At 42.6% G+C, this 18,349-nt stretch overlaps 1 protein-coding gene and 1 long non-coding RNA gene across 11 annotated transcripts in view; one reads left to right on the top strand and one right to left on the bottom strand.

Annotated features, from left to right (window-relative positions):
* Positions 1 to 18,349, top strand: part of LOC307207744 — a 962,945-nt gene that overhangs the window by 169,816 nt on the left and 774,780 nt on the right. The window lies entirely within an intron of this gene.
* TENM1 (teneurin transmembrane protein 1) overlaps positions 1 to 18,349 on the bottom strand; it is a 399,682-nt gene that overhangs the window by 149,746 nt on the left and 231,587 nt on the right. For 6 of the 10 annotated variants that reach the window (XM_079961576.1, XM_079961584.1, XM_079961581.1 and 3 more), the window contains 5 exons: positions 15,109 to 15,314; positions 12,138 to 12,348; positions 10,900 to 11,001; positions 9,345 to 9,539; positions 5,280 to 5,480 (listed from right to left, as the gene is read on the bottom strand). In XM_079961576.1, coding sequence (XP_079817702.1) covers positions 5,280 to 5,480; positions 9,345 to 9,539; positions 10,900 to 11,001; positions 12,138 to 12,348; positions 15,109 to 15,314 — 915 coding nt within the window. The remainder of the gene's footprint in view (positions 1 to 5,279; positions 5,481 to 9,344; positions 9,540 to 10,899; positions 11,002 to 12,137; positions 12,349 to 15,108; positions 15,315 to 18,349) is intronic. The other 4 variants (XM_079961580.1, XM_079961577.1, XM_079961583.1 and 1 more) reach the window with 1 other exon arrangement.

Genomic DNA, 18,349 nt, shown 5'->3' with positions numbered 1-18,349 from the left:
CTGTTCCAACATGTTTGTACAAGAAGTACACATTTAAGTCATGCTGTTCCAGAATTATTTCACAAACATTCTGAATTCTGGAAGACAATAAATTCTATATCAATAGGACAAAAACTGACTTTGAATAATTTTTGGTTCGGTATCCACCCCTCCCCCCCCCCAGAAGATAAATAAGTTGATCATCCATACATTCATTTAAGGAGCCTTGAAATTCACTTTGGGGCAGAAATGACCAGCAGAATCCGTGACCAAGAGAAAGAGACTGTGGAAGAAGACTGGAAGAAGTTTAAAATATATCTTAAGAGCTACTATAAAATTGAGGAGTGCTAAAATGCTAAGGGAGAGGAAGATGTAGAATTACAGCGGTAAATTTTGTTTGACTTAGGGTGAAATTGAAAAGGAGAATGAATTTAAATTTAATTGGTTAAAAGGGTTGTTGAATAATTGTTAAAAATAAAAAAGGATGCAAAAAAGGGAAGGTATGGGGAAGTCCGAGAAAAGAGGCTTATGAAAATAAGGTTAAGAAATTATGAATTTATGTGTTTGTTTGTATGTTGTTTCTGTTGTGTTTTTTAAAATTGGAAAACTAATAAAAAAAATTATAAAAAAAAGAAATTCACTTTGGATTATTATTTTAAATACTTAAGTCACCAAAGGACCATTTTTCTCATTAAGTGTGTTCTCTTTCATGGAGAGCACGTGTTGCAGTGGGGTCTGACAGGCCCCCGCCCCCTCTGTTGCTGGGTGGGATCGTTTAGATGGCCATTGGCAGTGATTGGGCTGTTTAGGTTACTGGGGAAATTTTGATGTTGCCAATTTGTGGGATGGACCAAGAGTTTTATATACTGAGCATGCAGCATTGAGCGTTCTCTTTTGCTGCGTGCACCGGATCACCCGCCCACCCTCCCTAATTTAGGGCTCTTGCGTTTGACCTTGCTATGCCTGTCATGGGGTTGTCTGCTTTTGGGGCAGGGGCCTGTTGGGAATTTTGTCCATCTGGCTGATTGGCTGGGGCCATTTGGTTTTTGCCTACTGCGTAGCAAATCGTTACAACTTGTAAGGTTGTGGTTAGGCATTGGTTAATTTTTGGTTGGGGGGGGGATGTGGTTGGCTGTGCCTGCCCCTCCAATGCTGCTTCTGCAAGGGAATTCTGTTAAAGGAATCCAGGGGCTCACCATGCTTTCGTCCAAATCCCTGGCAAGGGGCTAGGGCCACGCAAGAGCCCCTGGGAGCATGCCGGGAGAGGCGAAGGTCTGGTGCCCAGCTCCATTTCCCCCCCCAATATTGTTTTCCCTTTCTGGCTTTTGCTGGAATCCGGAAGTCAGTTCTGTCCCTGGGCGGGGCAGATTGTCGTAACCAACGCCTAAGCAACCACTCACATTTATGTATTTTAATAAAGTTGTGACCGAAATTATGCCAAAAACCTTAAACAAAAAATGTGAATTGTGATTTATTTTGGGGGTGGCTTGGGGGTTAACTAAGTTTCTACATTTACAATATATAAAACTAAAGCCAAAGCAAAACACTTCATCATTCTGATTGATATAATTCCCACACTGAAGGAGGATACATGAACCAAAATATGTGTTAAGGTACAGATCTTCATTTTATGTATGAAGAAAATCATAAAATTATCTACACAGGCATTTTATAAATGTTCATGTTCAAATACAAAACCGTGGGCCACAACTCTACATTTTAAAGTAGTATCTTCATATTTTTTTTGTATCTTTTGAACAGATTATTTTGAATGAAGATCGGCAATTTATAAAGCCCAATCTTCTCCAAACATCAGTCATTAGCAATTTTTCTAGCCAATGCCAATTACTGAACAAAGGCTAGATAAACAGAATAATTCATCCAGGAGCCTTGCCTAGCACCACCATTATACACCTTCAGGCACCAGACAAAAACGTTCGTAACTAGGCCTTTGGCCTTTAATTATCTGAGGCCTTTTAGAAGTGGGTGGGATTTTTTTAATGTATTTCTCGTTCTTCCTGCTTTTAATGCATCTATGTAGGGTTACTGCCTGTTTGTTTGTAAATCACTTTGGGTTACCCTGTGCAAGCGGCTGACAAATTTAATATTTAAAAATAAAATAAAAAGTTAAAATAAATTTTCAGAAATGAAAATGATCAAAACTTAAAATGTAAAGTTCTTTGTGTCATTTGAAGTTAACAGTCCCCTTGGCAGTCAACAAGGTTTTGTGTCAAAAAGTGTCAACAACTTTCTCAAAGCTACCATGTATGTGGGTAACAAGCTTCATTGGCCAGCAGCTCTTTAATTTTAAAATTGTCTGACTGTACTTCTAGAATATTCTGAAAAGAGGAAAGGAATCCACCCCTAGGGGTGTTAATATAGGTCAATACAGAATATAGTGCATGATATCTTCAGCCCAGCCTATCTGCATACAGACAGACAATCTGTAGAGGCAGGCCTTAAATTACTGGTCAGATATTCTGAGGGCATACTTGGAAATCTAATCTAGGTAAATATGAGGGTGGGAGAGAGAGTTAATTCTCCCAGTGTGCTTAAATGATGTAGCCTGGGGAAATCACACCAATCTAGGCATAATAATATCTCAATAAAATATATTTCCAAATTAATTGCATTTTCAGGGTGATTTAAATAACAGACTTTCCTGCTTGTCCCACAGGAAACTACTAGCAGTCTCCCATGTGACTACTTGTTACCCTACAAACATCTCAAGTAAAAAGTTGAGTTTGTTTGGATTTAAATATGTCTTAGACCTTATTCCTACACTGTGCCTAATTGCCTTATGACTTCATTTGGTTTAGAAAGTTTGTTGAGACTGTCTTTAAAAAAAATGTTCTGGAAGTTAAAGGACTGGATGATTGCTAGGGTGGGGCTGAAGAGATCCATTTGGTGGTAATGGTGAAGTTTAACTGGTTTTTAATTGGTTTGCTTGCCTTCCTCCCCTCTCATGGTGCAGGCCCTTACAGTGCCATCACAGTGCACAATTGTGGAAAACAAAAATGCTGCCTCTCAGCTACGTGGTATTGATCAGAACACTGTTGCAATCTGCCCCAGTTGCCAGCTAAACTAGCCAAGGTTTCACCTGCACAGGAGGGGCTACACTGATGTAGACAGGGTTGCCATATGTACACTTTTTCCAGGACATGCTCTCTTTTTCATGGGTATGTAAAATGAGAGTTGTCATAGCAATCCATAGTTAAAAGTAAAAGGTAAAGGGACCCTTGACCATTAGGTCCAGCCATGACCAACTCTGGGGTTGCGTGCTCATCTTGCTCTATAGGCCGAGGGAGCCGGTGTTTGTCTGCATACAGCTTCCGGGTCATGTGGCCAGCATGACTAAGCCGCTTCACACGGAGCAGCACACGGAAATGCCATTTACCTTCCTGCCGGAGCGGTACCTATTTATCTACTTGCACTTTGATGTGCTTTCGAACTGCTAGGTTGGCAGGAGCAGGGACGGAGCAACGGTGCTCACCCTGTCGTGTAGAAGTCGGCAAATGTGTCCTCTTTTTTGTTCTTTGAAATATGGCAACCCTAATGCTGTAGGAGGTGGTTCACTTGTGGATGGCCTCATCCAATCTTGCTATGTGCCAACATATGAATACCCTAGAGGGGGGAGATGGGACAATTTAGAGTGCCATAGGACTGGTCCAAGACACTTTGGCACCTGAGATGAACCGCAAAATGGCGTCTTGCCACCAGGGAAGAAGGAGTGAGTGAAGATCTACATCGGGAACAAGGGGAGGGGGATCAAATCAACCTTATCTGATGGTTGAAATGGGAGTCAAAGGTCATCATGGGGGTGAAAGTTGCCTGCTCTGAATCACAATGGGTGGGTGGATGGAGAGCCCAGGATATCCCACCGGGCAGTCCCCACCTTTTCCTTCTGGTGGAAGGAGACCAGCAGTGTCTCCTATTCACCAAGAGGCCACTGTGGAGGTGACAATGGGGTTCAGGTGGGCTGCTGAGGAGGTAGCAGATCCAACCTCCCAGTAACATGCTGCCATTGCAGCAGGCAATGCAATCCTTGTAGGCCAGATCTACTGCCCCTGTGAATCCCGCTGCCCAAGGCAGTTCCCTCACTTTGCCCTGAAGTGCATACTTTTGCATGCTGCTCTCCACATGCAGAGAGAAGAAGAACTGTGCCTTTGATTTTTTAGAAGTTTAGAAAGGGAAAAACCATCAGTGGATAAACCACTGTAAGTTTGGCCACATATTTTCTTTGTATTGGTTGAGTAAAAATAATGCTGCGTTTCAGGGTGAAAGGTAAGATGCATTACTTGGTTTTGGAACACTCAGTTTGCTATTACACTGTTCAGTCAATGTTGCCATTGTGGAACAACAACATCAAGTTCTCAAAAAAAAGGGGCATTGAATAAAGCCTATAATCCAGCATAGTTATCACAAACCACCCCACCGCCCACCGCTTTAGAAATCAATATAAAGTGCAGACAAGTTGATTAGAGAGGTGCGGAAGTTTACAGGCAAAAGTACAACTCAAATCAGCAAGGAAACGGGCTTCAAAAACTTTTTAAAAATGCAGTTTGCTTGCATATAGATAATTAGTTTTAGGTTTTACTCTCATGACTTCCTTAATGAAATCAAAAGCAGCAGAGAAGAGTCTTTTCCAATTAAAAGCAGTCAATATTATAATTATTTCCTATTCTTATTTCCTATTCTAGGGGAAGGGAACACTCTTCAAGCCAGCAGATGCTCTATAGGATGGAGGACTCAGGGATTAACTAAATATAATGAAAGGTGTGGCATGCAACGGTGACAGCCGTTTCATAAGTTAAAATGGTAACACTCTGCCACTTTCATAGCAAACACATCTTCTGCAGAATGTCCAACAGCCAATGTCTGTAACTGATCAAAGCACCAGGTGATTTTTTGAAAAAGAAGAAGCTCTTTTTCAAAGGGAGTGTGCTAGTCCAAACAGCATTTGAAAATTGAATTTGGAAATAGTGCCCCATCCCTAGTTGTGAGGATAAAAAGCAGCTCTGGTTTGCTTGCGAAACCATCTACATTATCCCCATTCTATCATGTTCTGCACCTTCTCTTGTCTTCTGTTTTCTCCTGGAAATATTTGCTTCCTCCAGATTGAAGATACGGTTAAGTCTTTTCTCACAAAGCACATTGAGTTTTAGTTCATATCGTATTCTGCAGCACCCCAAACTTTAGTGGAGACAAAATTTGACACACACACACACCCTCCACACACCAAGCCTATATTCTTTTCTGAAACCAAGTCAAATCATTAGAAGGATATTTTCTCTACCTACCTGTTGAACAGTCAGAACCTGTCCACTTTGGGTCACAGTTGCATACTCCAGTATCCAAAAGAAAACTGCCATGGCCTGAACACTGTTCTTGGCAGATAGGGAGTGATGTTTCACAGCTGACTCCTCCCCAACCCATGGAACAGTGACATTCCCCTTGAACACAGACTCCATGGCCAGAACACATAGGATCTAAACAGTCCTCTGAGGAGTAAAGGAAGGAGATAACAGCATTCAACACCGAAAGCAGAAAACTGTTAAGAACATAAATCAGTGTAAACATTTTTTAAAACTGAGGGCCACATTTCTTACTGGAAAACCTTCCAGGGGCCACACAACAGTGGTAGGTGGGGTCAGAGGAAAAGGTGGGTGGAGCAACAGAGGTAATTTTACCCCTGAAAAGCAGTTTTTGCATACTCTCACATACCCCTCCTAGCCTCTATACAGTGAACCAAGAGGCATTATCAGAGTTTAAGGACACATTCCAGCCAGGCAAAAACTCAAGAGAGTGCAAAACAGGCCCAGTGAGGGATGAGGCCAGGGGAGAAGGAATGTGGCTAGGCAAAGGGTGTGTTGTGGGAAGATTCCTAAGGATCAGATAGAGAATCTTAGAGGACCACATTTGGCCCCTGGGCCTGAGGCTCCTTGCTTCTGACATGTATAAACAAAAGGTGTGTTTTAGGGCAGAATTCACATGTTATTTCTCTTAATGGGATTAGCTTTATTAGGTGAAGGGCCAATTCACACTTTACATCAACCCATGCTTATTGTGCTGTCTTGACTATGAGAAGTCCAAACAGCACAACGGATGCCTGCAGACAACTTAGTCAAGTTGCAAGTTAGCAGGCAGGGTTAGAGTGTAATTCCAGCATCAAGGATAGTTCCAAACAACTGACACCACAAAACTTAATTTGTGCCTTTTACCTTAAAGTCAGTTTACCCTTTCCCAATGCTTTTCTCCCTTCCTGAAGAGTGGAGAGCCTTAAGGGGATCATTTTCTGGCCTAGAGTCTTCCACTGAACTGCTTATCCGTCAGTTCTTGTCGTATGTACAGTGGTACCTCGGGTTAAGAACTTAATTCGTTCCGGAGGTCTGTTCTTAACCTGAAACTGTTGTTAACCTGAAGCACCACTTTAGCTAATGGGACCTCCTGCTGCCGCCGCGCCGCCGGAGAACGATTTCTGTTCTCATTCTGAAGCAAAGTTCTTAACCCGAGGTACTATTTCTGGGTTAGCGGAGTCTGTTACCTGAAGCATATGTAACCCGAGGTACCACTGTACTGCCAAGATTGCAGAGCAGCCATTGGGAAGCTTGAGGCTTTAAGCATAGAGAGAGCCATGCCCCACAGGAAATGTTACTTGGGGCTCCTGGCACCTCTACTACTTGTGCTGCTAGTCCTATTGATCTAGTTGGGTCTTCAGGTTGGTGCCACAACAGACCTGCAGCAGCTATAGATCAGATCCCAAATTATGATGTGAGCTTCCAAATGCAGTTAAGAGCTGCTCATCTGCTTTCATTTCCTATCCATTGAGAATTCTTGTTTCGGTGGTGCACAGACCTCTGGAACAATGGTCATAATTATGTGTCAGGGCCATACAGGGTCAATTTGGAGGGCCAGGGGTCAGCTAAGGTAGAAGTCATGGCCCAGAAAAGCATTTTGAGCCTAGAAGGATAAGAAGCTAATGTGTAGTCAGGGTCAGGAGCATTCCTATGGGGAAGGAAGTGAGGCAGGTGTAGGTGGTTAGGGAAAGATCATAGCAGGGGCGTCAAGCATATCCGATGCCGTGATGCAAAGATTCCCCCCTCCCATTTCCCAGAGTTGTCAACCTTTTTTAAGGGGGGGGGACCCCAAAGTTGTTAACCTATTTTAAGAAAGGTTCCCCAGACTTGTTGACTTTTTAAAAGTTTAGTTTAGTTGGTTTGTTGACCATTATTTTCCATATAAATAACCGCTAGCGGAGAGTTCTAGGAGAGAAAGAAGCAGAAGAGATAAATTCATTTCTGCAAACTGAGGTTTGAACAGGACATTTAAAGCAGAAGAATGCTCTTTTGCAGAGGTGAGGGGCTAGGAGGCAGAATCGGAAGAGGAAGAAGCTTCAGCTGCCAAACAAAATCTCCAGTGGATCTGTGTTGGGAGGCAACCTTTGCCTCCCTCCTCCAGGTCATTTTCACCCAACACATTATCAAATTCACCTCTGCAAAAAAGCGTTCTTCTGCTTTAAATGTCCCATTCAAACCTCAGTTTGCAGAAATTTATCTCTTCTGCTTCTTTCTCTCCTAGATCTCTCTGCTAGTGGGAAGGTGGGGTGGGGTGGGGGAGAGAAGGCTGAAAGATTCTCCAGATCCAAAGGTGATCAGCTAGGATCACAAACTCTGTTCTCTCCCCCCTCTCTTCCTCTCCAAGAGACAGTCGGTTCTATGCATTCATATTATTCATGATTTTTAGTCTTTCTAAAAACCAGCCATCCAGCATAGCCACCCCAAATATTCCCAGTAAAAAAACAGAATATCGCCTTTGACGGACTTTGAGCTGGTGTAGAAAGGCGATACTTGGGTAGGGGGCTGGGTGTTTGGTGGAGAAGAGATGGATCCTCTGCGTGTCTTACTCGAAGGAAGCCCCCCAGGACTCCAGGGAGGCTCACTCTCAGGCAGGCATGCAGAGGCGTTGCAGCCCTGGACAGTCTCCCTAAATAAAGACCTACCATTAAAATGTGATTACCTCCTTGGCGGTGCCCCGTTATTTTATTTTTATTTCTGAGAAGGGAGGCAGCTCCTGGGCTCCATCTCCATCTTCACAAGCTCCCTCTTCTGTGTTCCCTTTGTGTGTGCCTGGGCTCGCCTGCCGGGGCTGCCAATTGGTGTGGCCGCGCCTGGGCCCGCCTACCGGCGTTGGCTCCACTAATGAAATGCAGAACCTGGTGCCCTCCACAGCTTGGCACCCTGGCTCACCACGCCACTACGCCTAATGGTAAAGATGGCCCTGGATCATAGTTCAATAGCAGAACATGCCCCTAGACCTATTTGTCTGAACTTTGGCAGCTTTCTTACTCTGGGTGCCCCTGCCATTTCCTGGTTTTTAAATTGATTTCCCAGAAAAAGAAAACAGTGGTTGGGATATGATTTTTACTTTCTTAACCTCAGTTTGCCCTTGTGGTAGAATTGCTGAATCTGTCTTCCTGAAATTCAGCAGGTGTTATCCACTCTAGAAGGGCAACTTCTCATGATAATTTAATCTACTTGTGTGAAAAGGGGGGGGGGGAGTTATAGCTTTTCAAAATAGATTCCCTATTGTGATCAATAGAGGCAAAAAAAGAGCTTCAGATTTAACAGATCAAATTTGGAACCAAATAATAAATTGAACTAGAATGACACACAGCAGATCTGAAACTTATCAGGCTGCTTTCAAATACTAGATACACAACAAATCTTGTGATTGTGCACATCCTGGTATCTACCAACTTAAGGACATGACTGCCATATGCACAAAATCAGTATCTATCAATTCACACTTCCAACAACTGAGTTTACTTTGTAGATTCCATTCAGCTTTTGAGGGGCCATATACCATCTGCACATCAGTTTATATTGAGCTTCCTTTAGGGTTAAGGCATAAAGAGAATTTATCAGCCATTTCTAATATCCTTCTCCAAGCTTCTGTTGTTAAGACATGTCCAATTGATCTATGTCAGTACCACTACTGTAATCTCTCTGTAACAGAGAAATAGGCTTTGTATAAGGTTCTGCCATTCCTCTGAAAGATAAAGTATTATTGGTGGAGGTGGTAGAGGAAACAGGATTTTTTTGCGGGCATTGGATTTGCAGAGTGATGTGTTCTTAACTTTAAACTGTTGGCACTGCCTTTTGCTTAGTTGGACCAATGGACTACACAGTATTGCTTGCAATGGCTGGCAGTGGCTTTCCAGGATTCCAGATGAGGGTACTTACAACCCCACTTAGACATGCTTGGGATTGAACCTGGGACCTTCTGCATGCCAAGCATGAGTGGTCTACCTCTCAGCTACAGCTCCATTGAAAAGAAAGCCAGTAAGAGAAAGAAGAGGCACAAACCTTCTTCACATATCTCTCCTTTATATCCTGGGTCACAAATGCAGATTCCCATGATACACTTTCCATGGCCAAAGCAAGTGGGGTCAATGCACTGCTCTTCTGGAACGTCGCACTCAGGGCCTTTCCACCCATTGCGACACAAGCAGTGGCCCTTTTCGTATTCTCCATTTCCACTACATAACACTGGGCAGGAGTCTGTAGAGGAGAAACATATTTGAGTGTTAATGATCTATATAGGATTTGGTGCCGCAATAAAAGTGGTGGCACATTTACAAAGCTAAGCAGGGTCCAGTATGGTTTCAAATTGGATGAGGAACTGCATGTTGAGATTCCTGCACTACAAGGGGTTAGACTGGTGAACCCCTTCCAATTCTACAATTCTATTAGCCTATGATTCTCCCCTCACCCCACACTTTGTGGCGCCAACACTTGGTCTTCTTGAGCAGCAGCAGGATCCCCAAGAGGGTTCAGCTCAGTTGGTGGCCCTGCTCCTTACTCCTATGGCAGGCTGATAGGTCTGAGAGCCACCTGCCGCTGAAAATTGCCCTCAATGTTCTGGAACAACACTATTTGGAGCTGAGAGCCCATCTTGTTGAAGGCCCCCTCAAACCTTTTATCATCTGTTTTTCCTCTCAAATTTACTATCCATTTAGCGTACCTGCTTCAGCTTTTCACATTCTATTTCCTACCCAATCTTTTCATTTTATTCTCATTTCTGTTATTCCATAAACTGGAATAATTTTTCTCTCTGTTAACAGTCTGGTCATGATGTGTCTGTATCAGATACTTAGCTTGGCTTTGGGGAATGCTGCTTGGATTTATTATTTGGAGGTACCCTTTGCATGTGAAAGATCAGCCCACCATTTTTGGTATGCAGTCACTACTGTGTCAATGTATGTTGATAAACATCTGATGCTGATGAGTGGAAGTTGAAGTGTCCACTATTTGCTTCAAAATCATGAAGGGTATATTATGAAAGATTTCTGCCTCCATATCCCCTGGGGTCAGCAAACTTTTTCAGCAGGGGGCCAGTCCACTGTCCCTCAGACCTTGTGGGGGGGGGGGGCGGACTAAATTTTTTGGGGGAATGGACCCACAAATAACCCAGAGATGCATTTTAAATAAAAGGACACATTCCACTCATGTAAAAACACACTGATTCCCAGACCGTCTGCGGGCTGAATTTAGAAGGTGATTGGGCCGGATCCAGCCCCTGGACCTTAGTTTGCCTACCCACGCCCTAGAGCTACAGGAACAGAGGAAACAGCAAGTCAGGCAAGAAGTACAGAGCTGCTGCCAATGAGTCCAGCTAGTTGCATGTGACGCAACATGGGAGGAGGGGAAAATGCATAGAAACACCTGCATGGATCTAGGCTTGATTGAGAGTCAGGAAGAAGTGGAGCCTCCAGCACCTAAGCCTGAGCTGCTTCATTGCTGAAGCTCCAAGCTGAGAAAGTTGATATTTATTTGTTTATTTATTTATTTATTTATTTATTTATTTATTTATTTATTTGTCTTTTCTTCTACTTCAAATATATAAATGAGAAATCCCTACCTCTTGCACAATCTGGACCAAGGAATCCTGGAAAACAGTGGCAGTGCCCAGAAATGCATTCTCCATTCCCATTGCAGTTAGTGGAGCAGTCATCCATGACTTCTGTTCATACAAAGAGAAAAGAAAAGCATAACAACAAAGTGAACAAACCACTTCTGAAACGAGAGGCAACCATGCAGCACAACCATTCAAGTGGTATTACTCAACCTTCAGATGAGTGGGGAACCAATTACATTCACTGTATTCATACACAACCTGAAATAAAACATCTGTTCAAACAACTTATTATGTATTAGGTTTGGCCTTGACAGTTTTGAACAATAGGTATTTCATTCTGCAATACAATGTGAAGTTTTTATACTGAGAATTCATCTTTAATTCCCTACTGTGTAAAGCATCTGAAGATTCTAAGTATTTATTGAGTAACCCCCATTGCACTTCAAATCTGTCTCTTCTTTATTTCATAGTTTTGTTTAAAATAAGAGATTATTTTCGTTGAACATTCCAATGCCTGCCATTTGTATATTTCAGATAAACATCCTACTTCTGTAAGATTTAGCCCCTCCCCCCAAAAAACCTCATTTTGGGGCAATCACTGATGGAATTTGACCTGGAAAAGCAAATGTGTTCAAGATCACCAAACACACCACTCTGGTGCAATATTGTAAACATGAGTTTAATTTTTTAGGGGATTTACAGATTTGCCCTACAATGCAAACAGCTTTCTTCAAAAGTGCCAATCACATAAATGAATCCTGTAAAGCAACCAATTGGTTCTTGATGGAGAATATTCTTGAAGAATACCCCTGATTTATAACATTTAACAGAAGGAATATCGTTTTTAAGGATTTTATTTTCCTTTAAAAAATTGAAACTAGAATGAGTTTTAGATGTTACTCTGTTTTAGTTTTATGCTGGTTTTAATCTATGTGTTATAGCTTGTAAATAAAAAAGCAATCAGTAAGTTTAATATATAATAATAATTAATAATTTTCACCATTCATTTCTACAAGAAAAATCAGAATGTGGCTTTTAATGAGAATCCCCTCACCACCAATTTAGTTCAGCTTGTATTGTTTATGCTTCAGAACTGACCAACCCCAAAACAGCCCATGCTTCCTAGAATCCAGGAACCTATTTAATAATTATCATCATATATGTCAGATACAAGAAATGGCTCAATAATCTATGAAAGCCTTCATTAGAAAGAGGAGGAAGACAAAACCAAGTGGTCTTACCAATTGCCGTTGTCAACACTTGCACTTGCTCCATTTTCTTGCCATCATTGTAAAATGCCAAGTGCCAAGTTCCCTGGTCCATATATTCTATGAAGCCAGTTTCTTGCAAGGACATTAAGATCAGATTCCTAGGAGCATGCTGAGATTCCTCAGAATGTCTTGATTCTGGCTTAATTAACTGTTTCCCATCCATCAGTTTCACAAAATCAAACTGAAACAGCAACAATAAAAAACATGATTAGATAGAATCCTGTCTTTATATGCATGTTTGTGTGTGTGTGTTTTAACTGCTTTTGACCCTTCAAAGTTCTTTCTAAAACCAACCTAGTTTTTTGTTCTGAATTTGGTTCCAAAACCAATATGTCCCCACAGCCCCTGATCAGTTTCCCCACAACCAGGTGCCTTCCAGACAGTGCTTTTTTTCTAGAAAAATAGGTGCTGGTACTCACCATGAAGTAGCTACAGTAAGTGTCACACTTTTTAACAACCAACAAAAGAGGTGTGGGTATTGCGTACCCTTGAGTGCCCCCTGGAAAAAAGCACGGCTTCCAGGTATGGTTGGACTACAGCTCCCATCATTCCTGACCATTGGGCATGCTGGAAAGGGCTGATGAGAGTTGCAGTCCAAAGTATTTTGTGGGCAACAGATTGGGGGAGTGTTCACTAGGTAATTAAAAAGCTATTTTGGTGTTCTCTGTAAATGCGACACCAATGATCTAACTGGAATCAAAGCATGGATGTAATTACAAGAACCTGAACAAGTGCTTTAACTGGCTGTCAGGTTTGTGCTCAAACTGTAGGTAATTGCACTTAGCAAATAAGCAACACTCTTTCGGGTGAGCTTGCCATCAAACACAGAGATCTGAGTAAAGCAACACATTCCCATCTTTAGGGGGCAGCTACAGCTCAGCAACAGAGCCCATGCTTTCTATGCAGAAGGTCCCAGGCTCAATTCCAGGCATCACCAATCTCAAACAACCACCATGGTAAGATTCTTACCTGAGATCTTGAAGAGTAGACAGTGCCATGCTGACAATTCCCCCTTCTCTCCCCCCTCCCCATACAAAACACACCATGGCCAAGCAAAGATTCCAAGAAAAAGGCAAATAAGTGGAAGGACATATTAGAGGTTTATAAAATTATGCATGCTGTCAAAAAGTATGTAGGGAGAGTATTTCCCCCTTTCTCATTAGACCGCCTCTCCTGGTGTAAACCATCCTGGACCCTGCACTCACCAGCTGAGGTTGTTCTTTGTGTGCCTCCTCCACAAGAAGTTTAGAGGGTGGGAACACAAGAACAGGTTTTTTTTGCGGTGGCTCCCAGTTTGTGAGTGCTCTCCCCAGGGAGGCTCACCTGGCACCCTCATTACATATATTTAGGTGCCAGGCAAAAACTTTCCTCTTTTCCCAGGCCTTTGTTTAATTAGTTTAATTAATTATCTATGGCCTCTTAAACTGGGGGTTGTTATTTTTGTTTGTTACAACAATCTGCATATGTATCACACCAATCTCAACATTAAAGCCTTTGGAAAGAATTCTTCTGCAAGTTCCCTATTCTTCTGCAACCTGGGAACAAGGACTCTGTGTGGGACCAGAATGGTAGTATGCAGTGCCCAGTTTCCTTTCAGTCCCACAGTCCTATTATTATGTACAAATAATGCCATTATGCATGGAACAGAGTTTGAAAAGTGGGGTCCATGACCCCATTAAGGATGAAAGAACACGCTCAGTAGACTGGACAATTCATGCATGAGGAGGTAATTTTTTCTATGAGCAACTGGAAAACTGAGTAAATGTTGCAATAAGAAGCAAAGCCAAATCCTGTTCTTTCTGGAAGGACTTCCTCTAGCTATCAAAAAGTGGCTGTGCAGTGGTTAGGGCATGTACTTATGGCAGTACACCTCTGGGGAGAATATTCCATGTTCCTAAATGTAGAATCATAGAACTGTAGAGTTGGAAGGGACCCTGAGGGTAATCTAGTCCAACACCCTGAAGTGCAGGATGTCTGTATTTCAGTGCTGTGCAGCTGGTGCACTACACGCAGCCCTCATAGGTCTTTATAGCTTACTCCCCCCCAAATTTACCCCACTGCTGCTACCATTGGTTTTATAGCCACTGATTTTGCTTCTGTTGAATGTTTTCATTTCTATCACTCCTGCCTGCTAACTAACAGAGTACCGTATTTTTCGCCCCATAGGACGCACCGGCCCATAGGACGCACCTAGTTTTTTGGGGGGGAAATAAAGGGGAAAAAATTTATTCCCCCCAGGTGCTCTGTGCTAATCCCGAAGCTTGGGGCGTGCGGAGCTCAGCGCGCCCCAAGCTTCTGGGTGCCGGCAAGGTCTCCGCTAGCCTTGGGAAAGCCGCGCGACTTCGCGCGGCTCTCCCAAGGCTAGCGGAGCGCTGCGCTAATCCCGAAGTTTGGGGCGTGTGGAGCTCAGCGCGCCCCAAGCTTCTGGGTGCAGGCAAGCTCTCCACCAGCCCTGGGAGAGCTGGGTCTCCCACGGCTAGCAGATAGCTTCCTGAAGCCTGGAGAGCGAGAGGGGTCACTCTCCAGGCTTCAGCGAAAGCCTGCATTCGCCCCATAGGACGCACACACATTTCCCCTTCATTTTTGGAGGGGAAAAAGTGCGTCCTATAGGGCGAAAAACACAGTAGTTCCTTTGTCACCTTTGCACCTTGTTTCTTGCAAGGGTTGGCAAATCAGGTTGCTGACATAAAAAGCAAGCAAACAAACAAACAAACATTGTGGGACATCATCTATATGCTTGGTGACCTTTTGTGCTTTGTACAAAAATAACAAAAAACTGAGAACTTTCTTCTCTTTGCCTAAATTGATAAGGGAAAGTATTTGTCAAGGGAGGTTAAGAAGGAAAGTTAACAGCAGTCAATTTAATAGTGAACACCATATATTTCTGAAATAGCTAACTTTTACAGTAAGTAAGTAAGTGAGTAAGTAAGCAAGTAAATACCTGTGTGTGAGTAGGGGGAATATTGCGTCTCCCATATATCCCGAAAAGTGAGTCCTTTGCCAGAGAAACATTAAATTTCAGGTACATTGGGTGATGGATCATAATCTGGAAACGCCAGAAGAGGCCTGGAAGAATGGCTTGAATCACTTGAACTCCAATTTCAATTTCCCCCGTGTCTATTGCCTGTCCTTTCTGAAACACTATTTCTCCAGAAACAAAGAAGAAGAAGAAAGAGTTTGCTGTCATTTAAAAAGAATGAGAAGAACAGTTTGAGGAACATGCTCAACTCTGTTCAAAAAAGTTTGAGGAACGTGCTCAACTATGCCCATCCCTTTAAGAATTTCTCAGAGGCATTCAGTGTATGCTGGGGAGAAGAGGACCGGAATCCCAAGTCCTCTCCAACTGCTTTTCCTATCATGCTTTCAACATTTGTCTGCGGACGGCCAAGCGAACCTAACAAAGTGGACAGTGTGGATCTAACAGAGAAGTCAAGAGTATGTTCTGTTGCTCCCCACCTCATTTTTTCATCAAATCTAAAATAACTCATATTCCTAAGCAGCTGAGCCTGTCAAGTGCCTGAAAGAGATGGATAAATATCTGGCTTAAATTAGCGTCAATTTGTGAACAGCTCCAAACAAGTCGTGGTTAAATTATTCCATCATCATCATTTATCATTAAAATGTCCAAGCCTTTAAATATACACTGCTCTGTTATTTTTATATCTTGAGTGGTACAGAAATTCTACGCCACTCCAATCTCTGAGTGTGAAATTCCAGGGGTTCCAGGATCTCACCAAGAGTCCTTGTTTCCTTATGGAAATGTGGCACAGCGGAGACTGTGGTGTCTTTAGGATATATGGTTTATTGACACATATAGACAACCTGAGCCTATGAAGCAGGGCTTTGCAGCATTAACGCCCCAATAGGACCTTGCTTCTCCCATAGGTGCAGCCTTGTATTCAAAAAGTCATCAAACATTGTGCTCTGCCTGCTGCTTTGGTTCTCTGTCACATAACTCCTAAGTCTACTCTAAGTTTCTAACTCACATTGCTCTATCTGTTGAGGGAGGGGCCCTACCCATTTGCCATCTAGTACTGATCCTCCTTTGATCATTGCTTTCTTAATGGCCCATTGCCTTTGTTTTCTTAATAGCTTATCACCCCAGGTTAATACCTCATCAGAAAACTAGCCTGGCTTATATTTTAAGATTAGCACTCATTTTAGCACACCAAGCCTTAATTAAATTCTAACACATGCTGAATCCAAGGATTATAGTGTTCTGGCACCCACAAACTCATAACACTATAATTAAGTAATGTCTATGGGCTGCCTACAGACTTGCAACCTAATAGACTTTGGACTGCAATTAAACCATAAGAAAAGCAGTAGCATTCATCATTCTTCAGCTTTAAAGACCTTTCAGATTTATTCATTTCCTTGGTTTGTTTATTTTAGAGCATTTGTAACCCAGTGCTCAGCCAAGAAGACTTGTAGAATGGCTGGGATAAAATCAGTTAAAACAGGACAGTCCCTGCTTACAGAATCATAATCTACAAGACATGACTCAAAGGGGGAAAGGGAGATACCGACTTGAAGCAAACTTTTTACAAGCCATTATCCATAACGTTAAGCAAAATGCAAAAACATATTTTCTTATTCTACTGCCATTAAGTATAAAGAGTCAATTGCATTGTTTTAGTACAATAACTCTAAGGTCAAGGACAAAACAATGTGTTTAACAGTAATGGTAATGTTGGTCAGTGTTGACGGCTTTTAAATGAGATTGTAACTACCTTACTTTCTGAAATGAAAGTTTAAAGATCTGCTGTTCAGATGGGAGATGAAACAATATATTGTAGTATCAGGTGATATTATTCAGGCATGACATGATGCTGTTATGGAAATGGTTCCTTCTTAGCAGAACTGTCCATCATTCACCCACTTGCGGCAAGCCTTTCTACTCTATAATTGTAAAGTAAAATGCATAAATCTATGAGCTGCTTTACAGTATGTAATCGAAAGTGGCTTTATCCTTTTTACCATTTTACACACATTGCCCTATAGTAGGGCTAGCCCTCCTTGAGTTCAAAGAAGCCCCCATGAACCTCAGCATAAAGACACTCTGCACATCAGTTGCTACTGGTTGGGCTGATGGGTGCTCTTTGCCACATGCTACCTACTTCTCCTTCCTCAGGTCAAGCTCCCCCCACCAAAGCTCAGAAAGTTCCAACTCATTTCAAAGCAAGCCGTCCCCCTGCTCTGTTCTTCTTTATTGATTTGCATTGCTGAGGCCCAGAATGAGGAAAAACTAAGCAAAGAACTGACCACCCATTACTGCTATCTCAGAAAAGGAGTTGGTGCTGCTGTGGTCTAAACCACGGAGCTTCTTGGGCTTGCTGATCGGAAAGTCAGTGGTTCGAATCCCCATGACGGGGTGAGCTCCTGTTGCTCTGTCCCAGCTCCTGCCAAGCTAGCAGTTCGAAAGCATACTAGTGCAAGAAGATAAACAGGTACCGCTGTGGTGGGAAGGTAAAGAGGGTTTCTGTGTGCTCTGGCTTTTGTCATTGTGTTTCGTTGCACCAGAAGCGGTTTAGTCATGCTGGCCACATAATAATAATTTATTATAATAATAATAATTTATTATTTATACCCCGCCCATCTGGCTGGGCTTCCCTCCTTCACATGACCCGGAAAGCTGTCTGTGGACAAACGCCGGCTCCCTAAGCCTGAAAGCGGAGATGAGTGCCACACCCCGTAGTCAAGTTTGACTGGAATTAACTGTTCAGGGGTCCTTTACCTTTACCTGCTATCTTAGAGCTACTCAAATTTCAACCTCAAGCTGTTATTCACAGCTCACATTCATTTTCTCATTTGATAACCAGAGATTTTTATATTTTATAGCATCCAGAGGATGCCTATCTAGGAGAGCTGAGAAACCCGTGGCATTCCATATGTCACCAGACTCCAACTTCTATCAACCCCACCTAGCTTGGGCAATGGTGAGGTGTAGTAGGGGTGGAGTCCAGCAACCATCTGAGGTCTACAGGTTTCCCAGTCCTGCTGTAAATGGATGGATTTTGGAAGGCAACACAACGCCTTGAATAATTTAGCTTTAACTTCCCAAAGGCAAAAGAGTGGGAAGCTCTTTTTTTATCACAATGGATAGAATTCAGGATGTTTACACACAATAAGCTTCTCAAGCCCCTGGTTTAATGCTTAGCATTAATTAGTTGGTTGTTATT

Source organism: Podarcis cretensis (assembly GCF_951804945.1).
Source record: "Podarcis cretensis genome assembly, chromosome: Z".
NCBI classification, from domain to species: Eukaryota; Metazoa; Chordata; class Lepidosauria; order Squamata; family Lacertidae; genus Podarcis; species Podarcis cretensis.
Note: the sequence above shows the minus strand (reverse complement) of the source record. Positions and strands in the feature narration are given on the sequence as shown.